At 39.6% G+C, this 16,625-nt stretch overlaps 2 protein-coding genes across 4 annotated transcripts in view; one reads left to right on the top strand and one right to left on the bottom strand.

Annotated features, from left to right (window-relative positions):
• LOC139967831 (uncharacterized) lies at positions 1-4,751 on the top strand. The gene is made up of 4 exons (XM_071971954.1): positions 1-158; positions 1,019-1,554; positions 2,967-3,066; positions 3,877-4,751. The coding sequence occupies exons 2-4, from the start codon at positions 1,035-1,037 to the stop codon at positions 4,223-4,225; spliced, it is 969 nt and encodes a 322-aa protein (XP_071828055.1). The 5' UTR covers positions 1-158; positions 1,019-1,034; the 3' UTR covers positions 4,226-4,751.
• A 641-nt stretch (positions 4,752-5,392) lies between these two features.
• The window catches only part of LOC139967830 (uncharacterized), a 43,617-nt gene continuing 32,384 nt past the window's right edge, over positions 5,393-16,625 (bottom strand). For all 3 annotated transcript variants that reach the window (XM_071971953.1, XM_071971951.1, XM_071971952.1), the window contains 6 exons: positions 13,313-13,401; positions 12,845-12,888; positions 12,376-12,536; positions 11,454-11,560; positions 10,793-10,913; positions 5,393-10,243 (listed from right to left, as the gene is read on the bottom strand). In XM_071971953.1, coding sequence (XP_071828054.1) covers positions 10,172-10,243; positions 10,793-10,913; positions 11,454-11,560; positions 12,376-12,536; positions 12,845-12,888; positions 13,313-13,401 — 594 coding nt within the window. In that variant the 3' untranslated portion in view covers positions 5,393-10,171. The remainder of the gene's footprint in view (positions 10,244-10,792; positions 10,914-11,453; positions 11,561-12,375; positions 12,537-12,844; positions 12,889-13,312; positions 13,402-16,625) is intronic.

Below are 16,625 nucleotides of genomic sequence, written 5' to 3'. Positions count from 1 at the left end.
GAAACATTATTTCTAGCCTGGTGGTGGGAAATAGCCTCTTTGATATTGTTATCTGGTCACTCGTCACTTCATCCATTCCTCCGAGATAATTGACAATTGTCCACCGTTCATCTTTCCAAATCGAAGATAACAAGTCATAACGGCAAATTTAATCGTTGGTAAGATTTGAATGAATTTATGATATGTAATGATTACTTTAACACTAAAGTAAAAGTCACAAAAATATGAGTCAAACCACTCATCTGTTACCGTCTGTGTATTACAGAGTAACCTAGCCTAACACCGACGATATAGGAAGAACCGGTTGGCCTAACTTTATGCTACAGTAAGCGACAACACACCACAATTAATTGCTCCCATTGAATTACACACTAAACTCGTCACTTTCCAAGGCCGATAGAGCATTGTAGTTTTCAACTGACATGTCCTACCCACCATATGATAGGTTGGGCTATCACAACACATTCAACTTTTGCCAACATGACATTTAGAGTTTGGGCTAGAAGAGCTCAAAGTTTATCCTACTTCATAGTACCACCCAACCCATCTGCCAGCTGTCGCTGCGGAATCTTCTTGTTTCACCCACGATTTTCTAAAATATCTGAAATCACCTTCAGTCCTCCAGATCAGTAGATTCATCATCTTCAGCATCCAAGCATCAAAGAGAATGGTGATGAATCAGAAAATGCCAAAAAATCAATACAGTACTTGTCAGTAGGTCACTTTAGGCTATTTTCTGATGGTTAACCTCTCAGGCTGACATGCACTACTCTAATTGTGGTGGGATACCTATAATAGGCCTAGTTACAGTAGGCTAGGGCCTTTGTAACAATAGGTATAATATAATGTACACTAACTGTTAGGTGTAGTGCCTAAGGAGGTAGGCCAGCTATCCTGTTTGGAGGAAAAGATTAGCAACTTATGAAGTCATCAATACTGTTTTTAATGTCATAGCTGCATACTGTGTCACTGTAAGGTTTTTGTTAATTGTTGATTTTAATTATTCTGTCATTTACAGTTATGGTCATGTTGGGATGGATAATACCCCGGGGGCAGAGGGATGTCTCCCATTGACAAGTGGCTGTACACCTCAGAGAATCCCAAGACCGGAGAGATACGAGGTAGATGACAGACCTCTGTCCCCGCCAAGTAGCAGTTATCTTCTCTTTGACTCCAGTGCTGTCTTTGCCTCACATCCTCATAAATACAGACTATTAATCAATAAGCCAAATGGCGGAGAAGAAAGTACAACAGACGCTCCTTCACAGAGTGAGCATAAACCGCTGGCGCACCGTAGGTCAAAGTCTTTAGTATCATTGCCTCAATTGGCAGAGGACTCTACGAATATTTTAAGAAGTGCTCTTAGTAGTGAAAAAATTAGCAATGCAACATTACCAATCAAGCATGAAAGGCCAGCTGTGGATCAGCACTTGCGGCCCACTCAGTTACCATTAAGAAAAGTATCAGATTCTGTGATTCCACACCTGCGTACAAGTACGTCAGCATCTGCTATCTTTAGTCAAGGGAATTACAGCAGAGAAAGGCCAGAAGAAGGTTAGTCATTAATATTTGAAGTTTTCATAGCCCTATGTTACTCATATCTTCCTCTTTGTGTTGAAGGTATGTTCTTTTGCCACATACCTTTGCCATTATGTACAAGTTTGAAAACTGATTCATCAGACCTTCCAGTCAGTGTGACTATTAAAGGAATAGTTCACATGTCACAAATGTTTATCTTATATGAAAGAGGACAATAAAAGAAACCCAATAGTGAAGAAATTATTCAAATATCTTTTTCCGTTTAGGAGATATTCAAGTTTAAAGTTCTATCTGATTGTGTAGAAACTGCTGAAATCAGACTAGCTGTGACGTCATATCCTCACATTCCTGAAAAGTCTTTGTTATTTTATTAAAATATTTTGTAAGATTTTATGACTTACAACCAAAATATACGTCAGGAGATCTCTTATGTGTCAAGGGAAGTATTTGAGATTTAACATCTAAAGAATGTTTGATTATATTTTTTTAGATTTGTGAAGAAAAATGTAATTATTTTTTAATGAAATATATTGACACATGTTAAGGAAGTGAGGATGTGACATCACACCCTCACAGTTAGTCTTTGTACACCAGTCATTTGCAAAGAAATTTTGAAATCTTCAAAATGTGATATCTCCTTAACGGAGAATGCTATCATGGTAGTTTTTTCACTATTCTGTTTGTCTTTTTAAGCTCTTTCATACAAGATAGACATGTCAGACACCTGAACCAATCCTTTAATTCTGGTAGAATAATCCATTGTTGTCACTCTTGGAAAAAGGCTGTGTTCATAAAATGTTTTTACTTGCTCTTGTAAGGTTACTGTTATTGTGGCATATATTGTAAGTTGGTAGTAAATACTTTGGAAAAGTCACATAACTGTAAATTTCTATTATTTATCAGATGTGAAAAAATATGTTTGATCCATTACTTATAAGTAGCCCCAAAACAGTACCATTTATCTCTACTGTAGGGGTTCTCAATTAATTTTCTACAAGGGCTAGAGAGAAAGATTCTTGGTGCAATGGGCCAAAGAGAAACAAAATATCACTTTGCCTAGATTGAGTGATATGCAGGGTAGGCCTGAAGTACAGTATGCATAAGCCTCAGGCTTTAAGGCCTTGTATACCTGATTTGTGCTAGGTTGTGGGCCAAGTGTTGTAGCGGGCCAGATGAAATGCTAATATCTTGCAGGTCGGATTTTGACATTCCAGAAGTGTTTAGTGTTGGACATTCAACTTTTATTATTACAGAATAGTTTTATGTTTTTGTTTTGATGTTGTCTGTTGCATTTGTGATGCATACTTGGTTCATTTTGTTCTAATTCTTAACATCTTCCCTTGATTCTGATAAAAAATTAAGATATATGTAAATAATGTAATGTTTGCTTCAAGTGTAATCTAAAACTTTTTTCCATTTGTTAAAAGGTGAAGATAAATTGTTGAGAAACTTTAAAAATGCTGTCAACTTACAGGAGGATAAACCAGTCAGCTTCCAGATTCAACCATTTGAACATTCAACTGATAGGTAAGACTTTCTTTGGAGCAGATCTTGTTTGGTTGTAATAACATTTCTCGGAGGCCTTGGTAATAGCACCTGGCATTCTAATGCTGCACGCAACCTTTAAAGTTTCTGTAAGGTAAAGCACTTTCATCAGATTGAAAACATGTGTCAGACAGGAATATAATAAGAAGAAAGCAAAGTCTGTTAAATATTGTAGTCCTGATTCTCACAGTATAATAATAACCGCTTTGTTTTTGGAATTGTTTCAAACTACAAAGTTCAAACAAAATCCTGACCTTGACTTAATATTATAACTCAGTTTATTGCATGAAAAGTTTGAAGTCACCCCACTTGAAGTCACCCCACAAAGCCTCCATGGCTTCTTTCGCGAGTTCCTGCTTGCGGGAAGATCACATATACATACATACATACATACTTGTAAGTTACTTTGGATTGTATAAATGTAAAAAAAAGAAGGAGAAAAGTGGACTCTATCTTAAAGGTTATAAGTGTCTCATCACCCCATCCCAAAATTCCCCACTTCCAATATGTTAGTAACTACAAAAATATGAAATTCTTCTCAAACTATTAAACCTTATAAGGGCACACAGAGATCTTTCATCACACACACAGAATAAATATTTTGGGTCTGCTTAAAATCAGAGTGAAATAGTTGGGTTCAGAACCTGCAGGAAAGTAAGTTTTGAAACTTTGAAATGCCGACTTTGGATGCAATTTAAATAATGGGAAAGTAAATGTGTTTTGAAATACGCTGAATGGACTTTTCCGAAGCACTCTAAAAAAAGAAATTTCACTTTTATTTTCTCTTCAAAGTATGAGCTCAGGAAGTGATCCATCACCGAGAGAAGTCAAGTCATCTTTGCCAGCATCAGAGGGTGCTAGCTCTGGTTCCAAGTATGTGATGAAAGAGGTACAACCAGAGCCCAGGAGACTATTTGGGTTTGGTCCTTTTTACCGCCCTCTACCAGAGACAGTTTTAGAGAAACAGGAGAGCATCACTGAGAAGGTGAAGAAAACTGGTCTTTCAGCCATTGGATCGGATTCCATAGACGCTGGTGGATCTTCTCAGAGAAAGACATCCACCGATGCAAGACAACAGGGAGACATCTCATCGAGAGCTACTAAACTTGAAAGCAGCGTTTTGATGCCTTTCTCATTTTAACTTTGAAAAAAAAAAAAAAAAATGTTTCCTGTTACTTTTTGCTAGTGGAAATGAAGAAGTGGAACACTTACTTGTATTAATGAAGTCATATTTGTAATTACTGAGTAATTAATTTGACTCGGAATAATATCTGAATCAGTTGTATGATTTCAAATGTTAAAGTGTAATTACAGATATAGTTCAAATAAATGTATGTTTGGTCAGTTTTGTATGTTCCTGCCGCTTTGCTAATATTAACGATTTCATCTGCCTTAGCTGATGGTGCATGTTGTTTAGAATTGTTTAGAATTACTCAGTTTATGGTGCTTCCTGTAAAGTGACAATGCTTCAGCTTCCTGTGGTTTCATTTCATACCTACAGTATTTAGTTTTGCAGTTCATGAAAAGCAGATTCCTTTTAATTTCTTAACATTACAGGTATTATTCCACCCAATTCCTGTAGAAAAAAATTACACTGTGTTTTTGTAATTGCCCAAACTGTATGCAATTTACATCCTTTAGAGAGAAAATAAAAACAGATTTCTATTTAGATGGAGTATGGATTAATAATTGTAATGTAGACACAATTTCCACCACTGGAATTTCATACTAAGTGCTGCTGGAGTATTGTAAAAACATATTTAGTGAAAGTCCTCAGAAACTTATCAAAGGTCATTTCCTTTTTGGAAAAGAAACCAGTACAGTGTATGTGGTTTGCAAATAGAAAGTGATGGCAAGTAGAATGTTTCAGCACACTGCAGCTTGCAGTCAAATTAAACAGAAAGTGAATTCCATCCTATATATGCATGTGTGTAGCAGTGTTAGTGCTAGGATGTTAAAAAGATGATGGGAAATGCTCCCAGCCATTTTTTTTTGGGGGGGGGGTTAATTTTTTTGGGGTGGGGGTGGTGGGTGGGGGATTTCATGATGTTGGTAGTTAGATGTAGGTATATATGCCCCTTTAGCACACATATAGAACATATAGTACAGTGAAGAAGAGCGGCTTGGTTATTGGCAAGTTGTGTAACTACAGTAATGGTGCAAGTTGCTAGAAGTACCAGGAATTGTTGTGGGGAATTCCCCCCAAGTGATAATGTATATTCGCAGAACCGTCCAGATAAATTGCTGGTATCCCTAAATTGGGCATCCTAAATTGGAACACTAGTGTGTATAGAGTTAAAGTTGATGAAAAAAAAAAACAAGGTATATTGTATAACTGTTTAACTTTGGCTCTAGAAACCTGAGAGTGTGCAATAGGTAGTTTTAGAAAGATACATATTTTGGTGTTGAGTTTGTTTCATTTGCTTCTGGGAACTTTACAAACACAGCTGGACCATACTCTTAAATTCAAAGTATATTGTTTGTTTCTGATGCCAGATTCATAACAAATGCTGCCTGTTTAACTTTGTGGGTTTATAACCTATGATCAAACCAACAGAAGTTGCTTTTGTGGCCTGTCATAAAAGTTGATGTGCTGCTTAAAAGTGACAATTTGATGTGTAAGTCATGGGATGATTGATTAATGTGTTTTACCAGCTGATTACACCTCGTAGGTTGGTCGATCAGTCGGTCGGCAGGACTTTACAGCAGCATTTGTAGAACAACACAAAATTAGGGACTCTGTTGGGAAGTGAAGGAGGGATGGGGTAACTTAGTCACGACTCATGAGGTGCAAATTTAGCCTAAGGTCCTTTAATGATGTCACAATAGGTGATGTATGCAACAGGCATGAATAACAACAAAGCAACATGGTGCAGAATTCTAATAACTATCAGGAGAGCTGTTGTATGTATCTTTAAAACATGTAGAATTCGTATTAAGTGAAGGTGTCAGACATGCCTTGATTTCTTCCTTTGCCACTGTTGAACGTTGGCGAACAGTTTACTTTAATAACAAGTTTTGTCAATGAGGAAGTAAACTGAATTAGACTAAAACAACTACATGATGCTTATTATCCACTTCGACTTCCCCAATGAAGTTGAAATGAGATGATAGTTACATGGTGCAGTATATATAGTATTATAATATCCTCAGCCACAGAACTCATCCTTGTGATGAGATGAAATTAATTTCATATTTGCATGATTTGGATGGAGTGTTATATTGTTAATAGAAGCTGGGCTCAAGTTACACCGTGTATTTCTTAAAGTGGATTCATATCTGAACCTGCCAGACAAAACTTGTGTGGCTCTTCTAGCAATGTTATATAAACATGATAAGAAAGATGCTGAAATTGTAGCACAATGTTCGACGCATGTCAACATGAAGATTTACATAAATATATATGCAAGTGTCCGAGAGCCAAGCTCATAATGGGTAAGGGAGGGAGAACCTCCTCCGCTGGGGAGAAGTACCTTCTGAAGAGTTATTTCGACATAGGTCTTCAAAATGATTGATACGTCTTTAAGCTTATATATTATTTGGCTCCCATTTTCATTTTGCTAATTTGATGTGCAATTTTTACTTTTATAGGAAGGACCTTTCATTCACATATTTGGTTTGCCATAAGTTTCTGGTGATAAGTTCTTGGGATAAATATTTCTCAACAGAAATTAAATTTTGCTTTAGCGTGGAACGAGGTACTCACAATGCCCTCACATCTGCTTCTAACCATATGCCACTCTGAATTGGCCACGTACAATACTAGCCAAACCAAGGTTACAAAGAGAATAGACAGATAACTTAGATAAGATAATTAATGGGGTAATAATTTATGGTAGGAGACATTTAGAGAGAAATGTGGACACAGAAAATGAACTATTTGCCAATTTGGAAAATATTTAGGCCAGTGATGTTAAAATATTTTCTTTGATAGCATTCCTTGTGGGCATACAAGAATTTTCTGAACTAGGGATGGTCTTTTTTCCCTCCACCTGGTGCTATGGAGCAGACGTAACCCTGTAAGGATTACAGACTAGTGTCTGAATACTGATGAAGGAAAGGTACATTTTCAATGCTACATGATGATACTTTCGGTCTTCAACAGCTTGAATTATTTCATAATTTCTGATGTATGTATGATGTATGTTATCAAATAACTGCTATAATGTTAATCTTTTGCTACAGCAGAAAAGAAAATATAATAAACAGTAAAACTACCAAAAAATTGACTAGACACTTTATTCTTGTTTTTTGTCAATTCCTGATTTTATTCCATCTCTATCAATCTCTTGATGAAGATGATATTCATCGTCATGGTGATAGACAATTTCATAAATAAAATGTACATTTAATATTACGTACAAGTCATCGCAACAATCTATGCACACTAAATGAATCCAAAAGGCAATGTGTGAAAGCAAACTTGCCAAAGCAAACTTTGACTTTTGCAAACTTAAAACCAAAAAATAATTGCATTTTAATTTTTTTTTCATACAGAAAGTTATATTTTTTATACAATACCAGATAGTTATCATTGCTCACAGATATACCTATTCTTTGCTATTTATACTAGTAACCATGGACTTAAAGAATTCTTCAAGATTGCTTGGACATTCAAAACAAGGTTTACCATTGGAATGATGAAATGAGTATTTCATAGAAACCAGAGATTCAAACATGTTATTTAAGCCTGGTCAATGATATCCATGCTTTCTGGTCAGTCTGGTGGTAGCAGATTGTACTGGACAGACAAGTTGCAATAGTCTGTTACTTAAATCTATCAAAGTTGTACCAGAAATGAAAGTAGACAGCTGTCATACGGTTTGCAAATGACACAATAAGATTACATTCAATTTAATAACTTGCTAACATGGAGTAACAAAACGGATTTAACCTGAAAGATGTCTTAATCGGATTGATGAGTTTCCAATAATGCATTACAACTGGACCCAAAAAGCAGTCTTAAAACAAGCTTATTATTATAAGCTGACCAGTGACCAGCTTATTCAAGATACAGCCTGATTCCCAAGGCTGCCCTATAGTTTGAAGTACCCACCAATTAAAGAGACATCTAAAATGGAAAAGATTTTATGAGCCACAAAACAACAAACTGTCATGATGATGTCATCACTATGCATATTCATATTTCAGTGGGATGATTCACCCAATTATCACATCCCTGCTCGTACAACATATTCATAAGAAATGTTCTTTATTTGTGAAGGATTATATATGGGAACAAAATGCATTCCTTTGTTCATGGAAATCATTTTTTGCCGGGAATATGCCTTACAGTAATCCTTACTGTGACAATAAGGTGGATGAGTACACTTTGTAGCACCAAACGAGATGCACTGTTAAATTCAATCAAGTGCCATTAAACAACAGGTTATCCCGATGATGTCACCACCATGAATATTCATAAAACAATGGCATTAAGTAAGGCCCACTTTATGTTCAAGTATCACAAAATGAAATCCCATGTAACTCTAAAGATATATATTATAAACAGGTCAAACAGACTAGTGTTCAAAGGTCACTCACTAACAAGAGACAAGTGGCTTTAGAATTAAGTGAGATTACTGAGGGGGCACTTTATATGTTGGAGTGTCTTCCGGTCAAGGTCAGACCATGTCACTGAGCACTCAGTGCTGCAACTGTCAGATTTATATTAAAACTCTGCACAATATAAGTATAATAAAAGCACATCTGAGACATCTATATAAAACACTGCGTCTTTGAAACTAACAGAAAACTGTAACAGTTTTGGGTCATCTTTGTGAGGAATCAAAAAGTTGGTCCAAGGATGCAAAAAACCTGAAACTACATGTTTTATTGATGACAGAGTTACTGTTTTTGACAATCTGATGGACGATGCTGCTAAACAATTCCGAGGATTCAATTGACATCATTTTCAGTTCATACAAAAAAAGGTAGAAATGAGCTTATTGAAACATTTTCATGAAAATCTCAGCATTATCTTGATATTACAAAATTCATAAACTGTGCAAGTCTTTCATATCTCTCTCAGACAAAAATGGGCATTTTAAAGTGTTTCCACCAACTGCCCTAGGGGATGGATATCAACCATTTCACAGTAATAACGCGAAACTTAAGTGACTTGGTAGTATATCTCAGCACATGACAAAATAATTCATTTTATGGATATTCTTCTGCAGGTCAGTGTCTTAATTCTTTGTAGTTCAAGTGAAACATACTTCATTGCTCCCAGTGGAGAGTTAATTGGCCTAACAGAGGGTCTGGTAGCACACATTGTCTTACTCTTGTAACCTGACATACCTCCTAATGTTTTTACACTAATTTTTTTCTCTTGCACAAACACATTGCTCTGATGCCATAAAGCTATCATCAGGAATCTTCACACGATGAACTACTGGCAGAGAGGATAAAGCAATAAATGTCTCCGGTCCCTTTTATTAACTCAGTATTTATATTTCGCTGCAAAATGGATAAGCTCATTTGAACCTGCGTTGACTACTTTTGCTAAAGCGAAAAAATTTACCAAAAACACAGAGGAAGTGGGGCGGTCATGAGTTGTCTGTGCTTTTCAAAGTGTGACAATAAATGCATTGTACCCATTCCTTTTATGTCAATATCAATATTCCATACATCAGTACCCCCCAAGGACAGTCACTACCTTCCAGGACATTGACATGTATCTCCATTCCATGTACAGCCTTCACAGACTGTATCACATTTAGACATCACTGAGTCAATAGCAGGGTACACTCTACAGGTACAGCCAAGGCAAATCAACAGGTAGCATTCAACACAAATGCATTATCCTACCAATGACTATCTTAGGCTTCATTAACAGTCTCTGACTGGTCCAACTGCTTCATGAATAAGCATGAACAATACCAAACTCTAGCAAATATGCACAAGCTGTGTTTCCATTCGGAACAAACTATCCAGAACCAGTTCCACGCGATCCTCAAGTGTCATTTAGTAACATCAAATTAATAAGTTGGTCTGATGTTTCCTCTTGGAGTGCCCCCTACTAGTTCAATCATACAACCCTGAGCATGCAGATGGTGCAAGTTCCATGTTCAGTAGGGGTTAAAGGTCAGTGACCGCCTCCACCGACTTGTGAAATGAGCTCGTCACAAATGTTGGTTAGTTCTTTGTTTTCTCTCGTCTGCAGAGAAAAAACATAAACAGTAAAGAGTAAACTCGAAGATCAAAACCACCATCTCATCTCTGGCATGGAGAAAATGAAGAATATGCCAAAACTCAGAGTAATATGCTCTCCAAGTGGCTTACAGATTAACACAAGAGAATGGCAGAACCTCAACTATTACACAGAGTAATATACAACTGCTGTACATAACTAAATATGTCAGCTAGGATACACCTACAACACTGGAACAATACAAGTTTTCCTTTGCTATATTTTGCTCTGTTAGTCTACATATCAATGAGATCTTTTTACTACAGCATTAGAAACTTCTACCTTTGAGTTTGTTGTCAAACTTTGTGCAACAACTATAACATGCTTTTTATCTGACAAGGGAGATGAGGCTCTTATTTGACATGGATTCTATCAGAGAGCAAATGAAGGTAATGAGAAGCTTTGCTTAATCCTCTAAACTCTGAATTAGTTCACGACCAAATCAGGGAGGATACTTTCTGGGATGCATCTTGTAAGCCAAACCAAATATCAATAAATTGGCCAAAGACTTCTCACCTTTTCTTCAACAGTTCTCTCTAAGCTTGCCACCTTTAGCTGTTCTCGTTTCAAATTAGCTTGGAGCCCTGAGATTTCTGCGCCGTAACTCTTCTTCATCTTGTCAATCTCTTCGTTTGCTCTGAAACGAAACAGTCATGTCCAAATATGTCAGAAGACTTAAGACCCTTTCATGAGCTTTCATGGTGCATAATTCATGTCCAAATATGTCAGAACACGTAAGACCCCTTTTATGAGCTTTCTTGACGCATAACAGCCATGTCAAAATATGTCAGAACACTTAAGACCCTTTCATGATGTATAATGATATGAAGGTTGTCAGTTCTGAATGAGAACTCTGTGTGACGTGTGTCTGCCATTTATTCACTCTGTTATATTTAACTACTCTTCCTTGCAACTTTTGTGTGAAGTCTCATATGATGAAAAAGTAAACATGGGAATATTTTGAACAAATGAAAATATCTTTTACAAGTGAGACTGTGACATATCTTATAAAACTTTGATAACTGAAATGATTATTTTAAATGGAATTAAACTGGGCTCCACATCTTTGGATGTTTCAATATATTCAATTACCAGTTTAAATGGAATGGAAATATAACTCTCAAAGCATTCAATAGTATATGGTTAAGGAAAACATGGCTCTATAAATGTGCCTTACACTTTGATCTTGTCTTCTGCATGGCCTTTCAAAGTTTGATACTTCAGTTCTTGTTTCTTCAACTGTGACTGATGTTCCTCTACACATTTCTTTAAAACATCTTCATTCTGAGAAAAGGGGGGAAAAGGAGTTACACAAGTTACAATATTGAAATGATAAAACTTGCTGATTCAACTACCACACATAACTCCACTTGGAATGAAAAGCCATCATTAATAAAGTAATCTTGAATTCATCAAAGTAATGTTGAAATCACCAAGTAGGTTTAAATAATCTATCAATTATATCAATGAACATTAGAATCCATTCCCTATCAACTGATGGCCACCAAATCTGATTGGTCTGCAGCTGGTTGCCATAGCAACAGAACATCTTCTGTACTATGTACTAGACTTCAATGAACACTAACTATGTTGTTTGTATGTTTTTCCCCCCAACTTTAAATATTTAAAAAGAAAAGGTATCTTCTTTTCAAAATAACATCAACTTTCATGCCACTTTTTTACTAGCAGATTTATAATAAGTAGCTTCATTTGCATATAAAAGTATGGGCATAACACACTTTTATTGTCTTGATTATATTGTAAGGGTCATTGTCAGCTGAATGCACCATTATGGGTAGGAAGCAGCATTGTAACCAGGCATGTCTACATTCACCAAATTTCAAAAGTGATGCGACTCCTACAAGTTCATTAAATTATTTTTCTCCGTAGAGATCGTACCGTGACTGGAGTCGATCTCTCAACTCGACTATAAATGACTTGACTTGAGTAATAAAATAAAGTGATTTGTTACAACTGCAGTAGAAAGATACACTTCATAACATACTTCTAAAGACTCAATGCACCGGTTACCTTCAGAGTAACAGTGATCTTCTGTAGAGTTAAATAGACCAGACTAATTAAAGACCAGAGCCCCCTACCTTCTTATATCCTTGTACTGTGGCCTTGAGTTTTTCATATCTTTTGTGAAGGTCACTAAATGCATTCTCTACTGAGCTTAAGTCTTCTAAAGCCTGGTCTTTCTCCTTCTGTAGTTGTTGGACTCTGTCATCGCTGGAGGTCTTTGTCTGACTAATATCGCCTAAAATAAGAAAGAAAAAACAAAGACAAATGAAATAATATGGATTCTTATGCTCTACCTCACATCAAAGAATAGCTTTCTTTGATATATAATACTACTGATTTCTCTTACAGTCAGCAAACTTCAGACTCTCTCAATCTCATTCTCTGGAATGCATTATGCAAACGTCTTTGATGATAGATAGATAGATGTAAGTGGGCTGAAAGTTCTAAGAATAACATCATGACAAATTTGACTTGTTGACAAAGTTGATGAAAAATTCATCGCCTAATTTCAATGGCTTGAACATGTACACTAACTACACTCACCCATTAACTGCTGCATAGCTTTTTCATATTCAGCAGTCAAGGCCCTGTGAGGAGAAAATCAGGAAGCAACATAATAATAATAATGATAGCAATAATAGTAATAATATTAAGTAAATAAAAAATCATAAGTACAACGTTTCTATCTGTTCCTTTCTTTCTTTTAAGTTTTTTCTTTACAGTCATCGGTGAATCCAGTGACTTCATAGATTTAAAACATATGTAGAATGCTTTGGGCACAGTCAAGGGTACAAGTCTACTGTGTGGTGTTATCCACAGTTGTAGTATAACATAATGAGGGTATGAGGATAACTTAAAAGTTCCAAGTAAACCTAACTCCCAGATCGAAGGCAAAACTTCAGTAAGGGAACATGTGTCAGGGGACACATAAGGTGACGCACTATCGTTCTTTTGGTTTCCCTTTTTTCTACTAACACAGGATGTCAACTTGCACAATGGCTTGCAGCTTACCTCATTTCTGCATTAGACTTTTCAAGAGATTGTTGTTGGGTTGTCATATCTTTCATCTCCTTATCATAGTCATCATACTTCTTTCGTGACTGTAAAAAAAACAAAATAAATAAAAATTGCAAACAATCTTGAATTTGAAACAACCATGCACAGGGAACATAGTTTTGAACTTCTGTCTTACTTACTGTAGAAGTAAACTTTAACAATGAGCAAGTAATTTCTATCATAACAAACTACTTTATGGGGGGATTAAAGATGTATTCAAACCTGTTAACTTTCCTTGTAACTTTTCAAAGGTTGACATTCCAAAACTTTCTGGTTTGGATAGTTACGAGTGACGAGCTTACCTGTCTCCTCACAACCTTAGCACCTCATTCTACCGTGCCTATAAAGTCCTGGTAAATAAATAACACTGTGCGCCCTCTATGACCGGACCCCCCTTCCGGTCCCTCCTCCTTTCTCATGAGACCATTCCTAAAGAGTGGCCTCACGGACACGGGAGTGGGGGTGGCAAGGTCTGGCAACCCCCAACGACCCCCGTCGAGTTAACTTCCCAAAGTGAACCCCTAACAAAAAAATTCACTGACGCCTTCTTAGCAGGGGGGAGTGTAACCCTCCCCGGCGCAGCGGGAAGGGGGGACACTCTCCTGAACCCTGCAGGCGGAACTACCCCTTACACTAACAAGGAGCCTAAAGATTTACGGTCCGCCACTTGTTACCCTTAGACCAACTTAGGTGAGAACGTAAGTGGAAGACAATGTACGCAAACGCATACGGAAACACATAGGTACACTCACCGATAGACATAGTTGATGGCTCTCTGGTGGATGGTGGTTCTGTCTATCTGGTGTGAAGCTCGGAGTCATGAGTCAAGTCGAGCGACCGCTCCTCCGTCCGGCTGTGTCCCACCACCCTCTCGGGGGAGGGAGGCAGGAATGGAGACAGGTAAGCTCGTCACTCGTAAATATCCAAACCAGTAAGTTTTGGAATATTTACTTCGCTCCTTGCTTACCTGTCTCCTCACAACCTTAGCACCGAGTGGCACTGCCCGATGGTGGGAGGCCCGAGGGGTGGGACCTGTTACCCACCGGACCTCGCATCACCGCGCTACCAAATGCCGCTTCGGCGTGTAAAGTGTCGGTCAAGTAGCAGGCGACGAACGTAGTTGGAGTTTTCCACGCTGCTGCTTTGAGTATGTCCTCTACCGGGATGCCGGCGAATAGGGCTGTAGAGGCCGCAACCCCTCTGACGTCGTGAGCCCTTGGTCGGGAGGTCCCCAATGTGAACGGGCGTATGATCTCTACTAGCCACCTGGATAGAGTGTCTTTGGAGGCCGCTGCGTAGGGTGGTCGTGGTATGATGAAGAGAGAAGTTGATTGTCTTAACTTCTCTGTCTTGTTCAGGTACCACTTCAGTGCCCTGACTGGACACCATCGTTTGTCCTCGGCTACTGATGACATGGTCTTAATTTCCGGGATGAAAATGTCTCCTGGCAAGAAGGTCAAGGTCTGGTTCTTTGCAATAAATGACGGGTCTGGAACCATCCTCACCCCGTGGCCCTCAAATCTGATGTGATTCTGCTTGGTGGATAGGGCGTGGAGGCAACTCCTCCTTCTTGCTGACGCAACTGCGACGAGGAAGAGTGTCTTTTTTGTGAGGGCAGCCAGGGAGGCGTTAGCCATTGGTTCGTATGGTGGTCCTGCCAGGGCATGTAACACTGCTGAGAGTCCCCAGGAGGGGGCCAGCCGTCTGATCTGTGGGCGACGATTCGCCATGCCTTTGATGAGTTGTGCAATGTACGGGTTATTGCTCAGTGTGGAGCCATCTGGGAAGCCCTGGTGGATGGCAGCGATGGCCGACCTGTAATTCCTGATAGTGGAGACTTGTTTCCCTTCTCCAAAGAGTGAGAGGAGGAACTCGGCTATCTGTGTCACAGAGGCAGCAGGCAGCAGTATCTGTCTCGGTCGGCACCATTGGTCGAACTTCCGCAGACGGGAATCGTAAGTCGCTGCGGTCGTTCCCCTTCTAGCGTCGGCTGCCATCGCGGCAGCTGCTTCTGAAAAGCCTCTCTGTCGTAGGGAAGACCGGACAGCCTCCAGGCAACTAATTGTAACCCCTTGATGTCTGGGTGGGAGAGAGTTCCCTGTCTCTGGGACAGTAGGTGGGGCTTGTCCGGTAGACTCACTGGGACGTCCATGAGGAGTTGGGGGATCTCGGCGAACCAGGGTCTGCGAGGCCAGAACGGGGCTATTAGTGTGAACCTGCCCTTGGAGTTCCGAATTTTCCTGAGGACTTGTCCGATCATACACAGCGGCGGGAAGATGTACGCATCCATGTGGTCCCAGGGGAGGGACATTGCGTCCGTGTGGTAGGCCAGGGGGTGGAATCGTCTGGAACAGAAGGTCTGGAGTTTGTTGTTCTTGTGTGTTGCGAACAGGTCTATCGTGGACCTGCCGAAGATCGAAAAGATTCTGTCGCAAGTCTCCTGTTCCAGAGACCATTCGTTGGGGTCTATATGCCCCCTGGATAGGGCGTCCGCCATCACGTTGAGCTTGCCTGCGATGTGGGAAGCCCGTAGGATCGTGCCGGAGTCCTCGGCCGCTGTTATCACCTCCCACGCGAGTCGGCACAGTCTCTCTGAGCGGGTGCCCCCCTGCCGATTGATGTAGGCCACCACTGTCGTGTTGTCGGTGAAGATTGTGGTTATCGTTCCCTGTACGTGGTCGTTGAAAGCGTCCAGGGCTCTTTTGACCGCCATCATCTCCAGGATGTTGATGTGGAGAGATGTTTCTGTTTGGGACCACGTCCCCCATGCTGTGCGATTGCTCCAGTGAGCTCCCCATCCGGACAGTGACGCGTCCGTCGTTATCGATGTCATTGGTAGCTGTATCGCAAAGGGTACCCCTGAACTCCAGTTGTTTGGGTCGATCCACCATCGAAAGTGTTGTGTGACCTCCTCTGACCTGTAGATGAGCGTTGTTTTGTCTGGGTCTGTAGGGTCTGCGGACCTCAGCAGGTGCAGTTGCAGAGGTCGCATGTGTAGCCTGCACAGTCTCACTATATCGACGAGGCTGGCCATGAGTCCCAGGGCCCGGAGCCATGTCCCCGTTGGTGACCCCCGGTGTGCCAAGATCTGTTGTGTGGTCGCCTTGACTGCCGCGACTCTTTCTTCTGAGGGTCGGGCTACCCCGGTGGTGAAGTCCAGTATGGCCCAGAGGAACTGGATCGTCTGGGAGGGTGATAGCCGTGATTTCTTCTGGTTCACGATCCAGCCCAGTTCTTGAAGGGTCTGGAGCGTTTTGTGGACGTTGTT

The sequence above is a fragment of the Apostichopus japonicus genome, chromosome 5 (assembly GCF_037975245.1).
Source record: "Apostichopus japonicus isolate 1M-3 chromosome 5, ASM3797524v1, whole genome shotgun sequence".
Lineage (NCBI taxonomy): Eukaryota > Metazoa > Echinodermata > Holothuroidea > Aspidochirotida > Stichopodidae > Apostichopus > Apostichopus japonicus.
Note: the sequence above shows the minus strand (reverse complement) of the source record. Positions and strands in the feature narration are given on the sequence as shown.